Source organism: Octopus bimaculoides, chromosome 1 (assembly GCF_046866305.1).
Source record: "Octopus bimaculoides isolate indiv1 chromosome 1, ASM4686630v1, whole genome shotgun sequence".
In the NCBI taxonomy this organism is placed as follows: Eukaryota; Metazoa; Mollusca; class Cephalopoda; order Octopoda; family Octopodidae; genus Octopus; species Octopus bimaculoides.
This window is the reverse complement of record NC_142928.1, coordinates 10,630,041-10,642,196: the sequence shown is the minus strand read 5'-3', so window position 1 is coordinate 10,642,196 and position 12,156 is coordinate 10,630,041. Positions and strand designations below refer to the sequence as shown.

At 34.1% G+C, this 12,156-nt stretch overlaps 1 protein-coding gene across 1 annotated transcript in view; it reads left to right on the top strand.

The window, feature by feature from the left end:
* LOC106878510 (sodium-dependent multivitamin transporter) overlaps positions 1-11,745 on the top strand; it is a 93,523-nt gene extending 81,778 nt beyond the window's left edge. The window contains exons 12-17 of the mRNA XM_089348488.1: positions 652-722; positions 2,308-2,394; positions 4,682-4,884; positions 8,663-8,757; positions 10,087-10,208; positions 11,482-11,745. Of these exons, the coding sequence (XP_089204614.1) occupies positions 652-722; positions 2,308-2,394; positions 4,682-4,884; positions 8,663-8,757; positions 10,087-10,208; positions 11,482-11,529 (626 nt within the window). The 3' untranslated portion in view covers positions 11,530-11,745. The remainder of the gene's footprint in view (positions 1-651; positions 723-2,307; positions 2,395-4,681; positions 4,885-8,662; positions 8,758-10,086; positions 10,209-11,481) is intronic.
* The last annotated feature ends 411 nt before the right edge of the window (positions 11,746-12,156 follow it).

The window sequence follows — 12,156 nt, the reverse complement described above, 5'->3', positions numbered from 1 at the left end:
TCTGTCTATATTTCTATGTGCATATATAATAGTATACATGCATGTTTATATGTATGCATGTGTATGCGTATATATATATATATATATATATATATATATATATATATATATATATATATATATATATCTGTATACGTATATCTATCTATCTATATATGTATATATATAAATGTTAAAGGAAATGGGGAAATACAATTGACATATAAATTTATTAACATTATAATATAATATAATCATATTATAAAAAGATATAACACAATATAATATAATATAATATAATATAACAAATAATTGAAGCAAATATATATCCTACAATTTGTTTTGATTCATATCCACCAGTGAATCTATAAAAATGATGTCCTTGAGCCGGTGATAGTACTTCCAGGCGGCGGGCTGGCAGAAACGCTAGCACGCCGGGCGAAATGCTTAGCAGTATTTCGTCTGTCTTAACGTTCGGGGTTCAAATTCCGCCGAAGTCGACTTTGCCTTTCATTCTTTCGGGGTCGATAAATTAAGTACCAGTTGTCTACTGGGGTCGACCTAATCGACTACGCCGACCTCCCGCAAAATTTCGAGCCTTGTGCCTAAAGTAGAAACGAATATTAAAGATAAGATACCTTTTTTTCTAAATATCTCTTTTGTCGGTTTTAGTGGTTATCTACGGTTTGATGTCGCTAGGAGTAGCAGCATTGGTTTCTAATATTGGTGGAACTCTCACACAAGTAAGTGAAATCAATAGATAATTTTCAACCGTCGAGGGAGGCGGCTTGGCATTTTCAGAATCGCATCTGTCAAAATACATTCCGTTATTTAATTTAATCCCTTTATTTTCAGAGTTCACTTTGCCCTCCATGTTTTTTTTATATATTAAAATAAACTAGCTTTTACTGTTTCCTCGCTGCTGCTGCTATATGCAGTTTATGACGTTGAGAAGGCGCGTGGCTTAGCGGTTAAGATATTCAGTTAACGATCAGAACGTCGTGTATTCGAATCTAGCGAACAAGACACTTTATTTCACGTTTTTCCAGTTCACTCAGTTGGCAAAAACGAGTTGAGTTGTATATGCATTTCAAAGGGCCAGCCTTGTTACATTCTGTGTCGCACAGAATCCCCCTAAGAACTACGTTAAGAATTCGCGTGTCTGGTGAATGCTAAGCCATTTACTTGCACATCAATTTCACGAGCAGGCTGTTTCGCTGATCGGGTCAACTAGAACAACTCTTCGTGGAAACCGACGGAGTGCCAGTATGTGTTGATAATGGCGATCGCAAAGGTATCAATATCAAAACTTTCTTCTCTCACACCCTAATCATTTTAATGCCTTAGCCAAGAAAGGAAGGATAAGCGGTGCCCATAACATTTTTAGAATCTCCGTTGCTGGTTGGAGGATGTTATCCAGGTCTCCTATCGTCATGGTTGGTGGAAAATGACCCGGTCCGAATGCTTGCAACAGAGTGCGCTCCACGAAAGACTCTCAGAGACCTGATGGAGGTGTTAAACTAGGTGGCAAGTCAAATATAAACGATGCAATATGCTGTTAAGCGGATTGTAATTAATACTGTATTACCATTCTCGTTATTCTTGCTCTTATTCAATTATTCTTGTCAATTTAACTGAAAACTATGTGTTAGGAGTGGCTTGTATCACAATACAGCTGAAAAGCATGGATTATCTTCAGCATCAGATAAACCCCCGGTCATAAGAAAGAGATAGCTATTTATGTATCATACTCAACGCACACACACGGCTGATAGGCCAGTTACTATGGGATTTGTACAGAAATGACATCTTATACGGACTTGTGGTGTTAAAAATACAATAAATATAAGAGAGACAAAAATTCATCCCAGCAGCGGCCCGCGAGAATGGCATATGCATTTCGACCGTTTTGAGCCTCTTTAATGGTGTGTACTTGCAGCCAACCACTTGCTTTGACAAGAACTCATCGTTTCTGATATAGTAAGATGTGAATGTAATATCCTCTGATGTTGCGAAAAGCTGTCCAGATGATTAAAAATCCAGAACATGCAATTGAGGCAGTATTTAATTAAAATTGCCACCTATATATCATACTTAATATATATACACTGTCGACAGGCCAGTTACTGTGGTATTTGTCCTGAAATAACGCGTACTGTTTTCAGAATATTGAGAATTTATCTTGATTGATAAGCAACGATTGAAATCAATTAGTTAATTAAATTAAAATAATTATTTATGAAATACTCACAAATTTGTGTTTCACACATGACATTATATTTGTCTAATTCATTTTGCATTTATTCTTCTTCCCTCTATGTTTACCAGATTGGAGACAGTTTGGTTTCCTCCTTTTCAGGTCCTTTAACAGGATTGATCCTTTTTGGCAGTCTCTGTCCATGGGCAAATAAAAAGGTTTGTGAGTTTCTGTTACTGACAATCATTGATATGGTGAAAAAGAATTTGACCAGAGAAGCCATCGTGTTTTCTTTCGAAGTCATTGCTTAATAACTTGAAATTTCGAAATTATTATTATTATTATTATTATTATTATTATTATTATTATTATTATTATTATTATTATTATTATTATTGTTCAGTAGTTTTATTTTTATAACGTGCTTTCACTTCACTACCGAGCGCAACTCTGTGCGCCTTGGGTATGTGCTGTGGTTTGCTGTGGTGCTCTTATGTTTACTGTATTGAAAGTGTTTTGCGTAGAATGTGTGCAGTACCCAGTAGTGCAATTTTCTGTATGTTATATATATTTGTAAGTCCTGGTGTTTTTGTTATGTATTTGTCTGAATATTTTTTTATTATACCTAAGGCACCTACTATCATCATTATTATTATTATCACTATTATTATTATTATTATTATTATTATTATTATTATTATGACGATGATGATATGATGATGATCATCATCATCATATCATCATCATCATCATCATAGACGTAGGAGTGGTTGTGTGGTAAGTAGCTTACTTACGAACCACATGGTTCCGGGTTCAGTCCCACTGCGTGGCACCTTGGGCAAGTGTCTTCTACTATACCCTCAGGCCGACCAAAGCCTTGTGAGTGGATTTGGTAGACGGAAACTGAAAGAAGCCCGTCGTATATATATATATATATATATATATATATATATATATATATATATATATATATATGTATGTATGTGTTTGTCTCCCCAACATCGCTTGACAACCGATGCTGGTGTGTTTACGTTCCCGTAACATAGCAGTTCGGCAAAAGAGACCGATAGAATAAGTATTAGGCTTATAAGGAATAGATCCTGGGGTCGATTTGCTCGACTAAAGGCGGTGCTCTAGCATGGCCACAGTCAAATGACTGAAACAAGTAAAAGATTATTATTATTATTATTGTTATTTATTTTTTTAATTAAGGCGGCGAGCTGGCAAAATCGTTAGCACGCCGCGGCATTCCGTCCGGGTTTACGTTCTGAGTTCAAATTCCGCCGTGGTCGACTTTGCCTTTCATCCTTTCGAGGGTCGATAAATTAAGTACCAGTTGAGTACTAGGATCGATGTATTCGACTCATCGCCTCCCCACAAATCGCTGGCCTTGTGCCAAAATTTGAAACCGTTACATTATTATTATTATTATTATTATTATTATTATTATTATTATTATTATTATTATTATTATTATTATTATTATTATTATTATTATTATTATTATTATTATTAAGACGTCGAGCTGGCAGACTCGTTAGCACGCCGGGTTAAATATTTAGCAGTATTTCGCCCGTCGCTACGTTCTGATTTCAAATTCCGCCGAGGTCGACTTTGCCTTTCATCCTTTCAGGGTCGATAAACTGAATACCAATAAAACACTGGGGTCGATATGATCGACTGCCTGCCTCCCCTCAAAATCCAGACTCTGTGCCTATAGCAGAAAGTATTGTTATTATTGTTATTGTTAAGGCGGCGAGCTGGCAGAATCGGTAGCACGTTGGGCGAAATACTTAGCAGCATTTCGTGTGTCTTCACGTTCTGAGTTCAAATTCTGCCGAGGTTGACTTTGCCTTTGCCTTTTATCCTTTCTGGGTCGATAAAATAAGTACCAGTCAAATACTGGAGTCGATATAATCGACTATACCCTTCCCCTCAAAATTTCAGGCCTGGTGCCTAGAGTAGAAAGGATTATTATTAAGGCGGTTAGCTGGCAGAATCGTTAGCACACCGGCCAAAATGGTTAGCCGAATTTCGTCCGGGTTTACGTTCTGATTTCAAATTCCGCCGAGGTCGACTTGGTCTGTTATCCTTTCTGAGTCGATATACCGAGAGAGAGAGAGAGAGAGAGAAAGAGATTTTAATTTGTTATACTGGCAGTCTATAAAGTTGAGTACACTCTGAGTTTATTTGACCATGTTGAGAGTCTATTCGTTTTATTACACATAATTAACAGATTAAACTAGGAGTCAATTCAATCGATTATTCTAAGAGTTTGTTCAATGAATGATACTCCAAGTTTAACCAAGTTTAAATGATTACATACAAAGACAGTTAAGTCGACAAAACTTGAGGTTTACTCGAGAGATTATTCTGGGATTATTTTCAATTAACTCTACTCCGAGTTTGACTCTTAGTTATACTCGAAGTCTATCCAGTTGACTATAATCTTACTCTATAAATTTTTCTCCTTGTGTCACTTAAAGACATTCCTATTATTTCCAGGGGGCGCTGGCTGGTACGCTCTGTGCCATAGTCATTACACTGTGGCTTGCGTTTGGATCGATATTTTCAAGTACACTTCCTCCAACACCTTACCTACCTCCAGCACCAACTGATCAATGTCCTGTCACTAACATATCGATACTTTTTATGTCACACAATGTTACAACAGCTGAAATGGTGACAAACACCACAAAATATTCCATGTAAGTAAACCTGACGTTTCTTTTCTGATGTTGTTGGTGTTGTTGTTGTTGATTATAGCAGGGGTCCATTTAATAGTCTATACTCGGAGTCTATTCAGTGAATATATATATATATATATATATATATATATAGATATATATATATATGTATATATGGAAATCGGTGCTCATTCAAAGCCAGTGAACAGTGCTTGACGATACCGGTATGACTTTGAATCACTCCAACAATTCAAAATAATGAGTTTCAAAGGCCTTTATGTTTTTGATATCCAATGTGCACTTTCGCTTTTTTCTTCTTACTTTCCCCATATCTTTTCCACGTGTAGTTCTTATTTTCTATTTTGTTTTTGAAACATATTTCTGTTATATATATATATTAGAAAAAATAAGGTACTCAGAGATCTGGATGGTTGTACATTTACAGATTATTTATTAATATGTCACATGTTTTTATAAATCATATATTAGCGCTTGCATCTATTCTAGTAATATCTCCAGAATGTGGAGATTCTACTAGAATAGATGCAAGGGCTAATATATGATTTATAAAAACATGTGACATATTAATAAATAATCTGTAAATGTACAACCATCCAGATCTCTGAGTACTTTATTTTTTCTAATATATAATTCCTGTACATCACCTCCAAACCTTCTAATATATATATATATATATATATATATATATATATATATATATATATATATATATATATATATCTTCAGTGAATCATAAATCTGAAAAAGAAGTACACTCTAAGTTATAGAGCAGTAGAGTATATATGTCCCTCTGCCTCTCCAACTCCACCCCTCCCCTACCACGTGATCGCTGTCCGGTTCAGGCATTGTCGTCCTTTTTCGGCCGGCCGCCGTTGAGGTCCTGCCGCCCGATCGGTTAAGATCTTTTTCTCCATTTTCTTTGCGCTACCTTACTACACTCGTCCGATAGTCGAAAGACCCTTTCTGTTATTTACTTATTTGTTTTCGTATATGTGCACTTATTTGCTTTGTCCAGAAGCTTAATGCTTTTAGCCGGTTTTGAGTAGTATCAGAATTAAATGGGCGAAGCTACGTGGATATTCTGGATTTCGACTGAAGAGGCAATTGGCCACGAATAATCCGTGTATCTTGGTTTGTCCTGTTTGTCGTTGTCGTGCTTTCGTCCTTTTCCTGCATGTTGTGTTTTGACGGTTTCCGTTTGTTGTGTTTTTCTGTTCTACCTTTTATATATATATATATGTATATATATATATATATATATATATATATAGGTGAGAAAGTTGGTATGTGAAAGCACGTGGTTGGATGTATACAAGATAAGAGTGAAAAAACTGCAGAAGGCTTGTGTTACATGGTTAAAGTATATATTTAAATTATGTCAGAAAAATGTAAGAAAAATGTTAGAAAAATGTTATAAAATCTTTTTGGTATATAAACATTGTATTTTGAGAAATAACCGGTTTCGTGTTGTCTTTTCAAATTTCTCTACTTCATTGTGTCGTGTTCGTTCCAGTTTGAGAAAGAAGAGTTCTAGATAGGGGGAGGTAATTAGGGATTTCTTCCGGTATAGGGGAGATAATCGAAATCTAGGAGGTGGTAGAATTTGATTAATTTACCATGGTTTTGTTCTATATTTTTTCCCCCTTTTTTTTTCCCAGTGGGGTGATGAATTTCCTTATTTAAATGTGTTAACAATGGTTAAGTTTGGGTTTGTATTTTTGAATGAAAAAGGTTTCCTTATTTAATCTAATCTGTGTTGGTGTTTTAATGGCACATTGATAAAAAGGAAAGATTATAAATTGTGGTAGCATTTGTTTTGCGCATTTTTCAATATGGTCACTAAAAGGTATCATTCGGTATTCTGGGTGTGCAATCTGCTGGCGGTGCAGAGTGCATCTACGTCTGAGCGATAACCCTGTAGACCCTATGTAGTTCTCATGGCAGCCCGAACATCTTATTACATAAATAAGATTTTCTGAGGCACAAGTAAAGTTAGATTTAACTTTGAATTTGTGTCCCTCTTTGAAGAGGAATTCTGAACTTTCTAGAATGTTTGGGCATGTTGCACAATTTGGTCGACCACATTTGTTTACTTTCGCATCTGTTGTTTCGGAAAGTAATTTTGCCTTTGTGAGGATCTTTTTCAGTAATTTTGGTTGTTTGTGGCTTTTGATGAAAAAAAAGGGGGGAAAAAATATAGAACAAAACCATGGTAAATTAATCAAATTCTACCACCTCCTAGATTTCGATTATCTCCCCTATACCGGAAGAAATCCCTAATTACCTCCCCCTATCTAGAACTCTTGTTTCTCAGACTGGAACGAACACGACACAATGAAGTAGAGAAATTTGAAAAGACAACACGAAACCGGTTATTTCTCAAAATACAATGTTTATATACCAAAAAGATTTTATAACATTTTTCTAACATTTTTCTTACATCTTTCTGACATAATTCAAATATATACTTTAACCATGTAACACAAGCCTTCTGTAGTTTTTTCACTCTTATCTTTTATATATATATATATATATATATATATATATATATATATATATATATATATCATAAGATTTTTAAACTTTTAAATTTTCATATTCAAAAGAGACAGAGACTTCAAATTCGATATATCGATTTATTCACCACTCTATGTTAACATTTCTGTGCCAAACTTATCCAGTGACTGGTCCATTGGATTTAGACGTTTGGCACTTCTTCAGGAGTGGTTACCTTTCGAACAAAACACGAAAAAACACATACATAACTATTATTAGGTCTTTAGGACATCGTTAGCTTTCGTGTTTGTTATTATAGGGGAGATAACTCCTTAATTTTCTATTTTTATTGCTCTCCTGTGGATTTCCACTAGATTAATTATTTTGTTTATTTCTCTTTACTATACTATATTACCCGTATACATATGCATACATACACATGCACACACACATACATATATATATATACACACATATATATATATATATATACATACATATACACACATATATATACCCATACATATATACACACATACATACAAATACAACACACATACATATATACATACACATGCACATACACATATACGCATACACATATATATATACATACATACATACATATACATACACAGATATATATACATATATATATATATATATATATATATATATATATACATATATACATACATACATATATATACACACACACACACACACACACACACACACACACTCTCTTTTATGCACTCATCCATATATGCATAATTGCACACACATGAGACATATATATATATATATATATATATATATATATATATATATTAGAGATAAAAATCCAAATTTACTGGTAAAAACTCAATTAAATTCAATTTAGCAAAAATTAAAAATTAAATTAAGTTTCACAGTATATAGTATATAAATATATAATTTTAGAGAAAAGAACCAAAGTTCATGAACTCATCCATGAAAATCCTCAAAGTAATAATCATAAAATAATATTATCTTATGATTATTACTTTGAATTTTATTATACTTCTTTTTAGTGTATTTACTTATTAAATTTTTCTATATGTGACTGTAGATTTTCATGGATGAGTTCATGAACTTTGGTTCTTTTCTCTAAATTATATATATATATATATATATATATATATATATATATATATATATATATATATATATATGTATGTATGTATATGTATAACAAACTAACGTGATTGAAAAGAAATTAAAGTGATTATCGCTAAATTTTTCTGTCCGTTTTCTATTTCAGCCATGGTATACAGAAGTTGTATTCTTTATCTTATACTATGAATGCTCCTATTGCAATTCTGATCGTGTTTGTGGTTGGCATCATTGTCAGTCTAAGTAAGATTATATTTCTATTTTCTTATTCTTGAAACACTTGTATACATGTATCAAGGGAATTTGTTAAATTGCGAGAGTGCAGTGGCTCTCAATCGGGGTCCATATCTTCTGTAGGAGTCCATATAAGATGCTTATTGTTAAAATTTATGTGGCAATAAATTGGTTATACTTTTGTAATCCACAGAATATTTAAACATTTTTTTATACAATTGTTTATAATATTTAAGTATAATTATATTCTTTTTATTATTTTATATGTTTCAATCAATTGACTGCAGCCATGCTGGAGTACCACCTTTTTTAGTTGAACAAATCGACCCCAGGACTTATTCTTTCTGAGCCTGGTACTTATTCTATCGGTGTCTTTTACCGAACCGCGAAGTTACGAGGACGTAAACACACCAAAATCGGTTGTCAAGCGATGGTGGGGAACAAACACAGACACACACACACACACACAGACAGACAGACACACACACACACACATGTATACATATATACGACGGATTTCTTTCCGTTTCCGTCTACCAAATCCACTCACAAGGCTTTGGTGGGCCCGAAGCTATAGAAGAAGACACTTGCCCAAGGTGCCACGCAGTGGAACTGAACCTGGAACCATGTGGTTGGTAAGCAAGCTACTTACCACACAGCCACTCCTACGCCTAATTATATAACATTCTACCTAATCTTCATATGCATGAACGAAATAACCATCCGTTTATTAAGTTAAGTGTATCTAGACATGTCTACCTACTCCTCATTTCGAGCATTCAACGACAATATGAGTCTTCAAAGACAGTTGCTCCCATAAATTCTAAAATAAAATTTAGGATTTATGGAAGGTCAAAGTTAGGAAGAAAATAAATAGACAGATAGATATACGTGAGTCATCTAAGAGACCATATGTCAAGGAAAAGATGCACTCTTATATCTGTCGGTATAGTTGGTATATTATCCGAAAATATAGTATTAAGTATCCATCATGGCTAATCTTACCAACCGGTTTCGCGTAAAGAATACAATGGAGTGTGAGGTAACAGTCCGATTATATAACTTTACGCTCATCAGAGTTAGCCGAAATGAAAGGAAATATGGTGACTGCTCTCTGTTCAGAGAGACGTGAATCTGATTGGTAAGATCAGCCGTGATTGATACTTAATACTATATGAGATTGATATTTTCTAGTTATTATAGACTTAAAAATATTTTGCTATAGTATAAGTTGTATAGAAACGTGAATCAATAAATCGCTTCACTCCAGTTTTATTAAGTTATTTATACAGCATTCATAGGAAACATTACAAAACGTTCGTCAATATTTTATTTTAGTTTTCTACAAACCGCATGAAGTTAACCCCAAATACATTGTTCCTGTATGTGAGAAAGTTTGCTGTTGTTTGCCATCCTGTGCACAGAAGAAATTTCGGAGTAGAGCCATTTCAACATTAAAGGTAAGAAAACTTTTTGACAATTTGAAGAATAAATAATCATAAAAGAAGCATTACACATGTTGGACAATGACTGAAAGAGTACGATCGTGAATATAAGCGGTCGAAATGGGAATCTCCCGAAGAATTTCTAGAGTAACGTTACTTGTACAGGGTGCGTAACTTGGAGATCAGGGAGTCTCTCTAAGTTGAGCCACTACTTCGTATTGGGGTCACAGATAGAGTGCTAGGCACATATAGTTGGAATGTCACAGGAAAGAATCAAAAGACAGATTCTTCAAGTTGAGCCAGTTGGCAGGAAACCTAGGGGTAGATCAAGAATGAGATGGTTTGATAAAATCCATAAATTCAGTTGGTCACACGCGGGATTTCAGCTGAAAAATGTAATGGCGTTTGTTTCTGATAGAACCTTATGGAAGAGGTGCCCAGCAACTCTTTCAGGAATAGTGAGTGGGGCAAATGGATGGATGGAATAAATAAAAATCAAGGTCAGTGATTGATAGAATTAGTTGAATGTCAGACAATATTTTGTAGAACTTACAACATTTTACGTTCTTGGATTCACACACCGCTTGTAGAGTATCTTTGTCTGTCTTCATTTTGAGGTCGATTAAATAAGGACCAGTTAAAATTTCAGTCATCTACGTTTTTCATCCAAAAGGAAGAATCAGAAAGCTATTTATTTTCTATTTTATTACTGGTAGTTTTGCATAATGCATGAATACTACAAATAAATCAGCAAATGAAGCCATATTATATTTTAGTTACCTTCATCTACACTTCTATATTCGACCCCTGCCAGACCAGTAAAACACTGCGGTCGGTTTTATTGATTTCACCTCCATGATAAGATGTATACATATATACGACGGGTTTCTTTCAGTTTCCGTCTACCAAATCCACTCACAAGGCTTTGGTCGGCCCGAGGCTATAGTAGAAGACACTTGCCCAAGATTCCATGCAGTGGGACTGAACCCGGAACCATGTGGTTGGTAAGCAAGCTACTTACCACACAGCCACTCCTACGCCTAATTTTATAATATTCTACATGTACCTAATCTTCATATACATGAACGAAATAACCATCCGTTTATTAAGCCAAGTGTATCTAGACCTGTATTATCAAATGTATTTCTTCCCTGTTTTTTTTTTTTTACCTACAAATGTGATAGAGTGTGAGAAGGAGATTCGGGTGCTATTTTTAGCTATTCGGGTAATCAAGTAGATGCTTGTCCGTTGGTTTATCATTAAGTTTTTTCTAAATTTTTGTTGTCAGGATGAGGAAGAAAACATGGAGTTGGATTCGAAGCTCGACAGAACGTAATGAATAATGCTATATCACACAAGACATACTATCATAGTTACATGTTATACACGAAGAAATCTTGTCCTTATGTTATGGAACGGTTTTAAAAGTTTGTTGACACTTCATCACCGCCATCCGCAGAGAACAATGTCGACAGACTTTATTTTAGTTGGGCTATTTATACATCTGTTCTCTTTCCGACGAAAATGCATATACACACACCTTATTTTTTTTGTAAATAACGGTAATAATACGACTTTATTTAAATTGTTCTTGCTTACGATAGTTTCTTTTAAACGGAGCGGGACGTTTAAAGTAAGGAACACACACAAGCTAACGTAGTGAATATTTTAGAAATAGATGTTAAATGCTGTTTCCAACTGAAGATCGCAAAACATGTTTGTCATGCAAAACGTGAAATCAATTGTATTGAAATATTTATTACTTATCTATGTATTCAAAGCAGAGGTAAGCCTGTTTCTGAAATGTTCATTGCATTGCACGTGTGTATCTTTATCATATTTTTTTGTGGTTTTTTGGAGCAACGGCTCTGATTTTAACAAACTACTATATATATATATATATATATATATATATATATATATATATATATATATATATATATATATATATATATATATATAT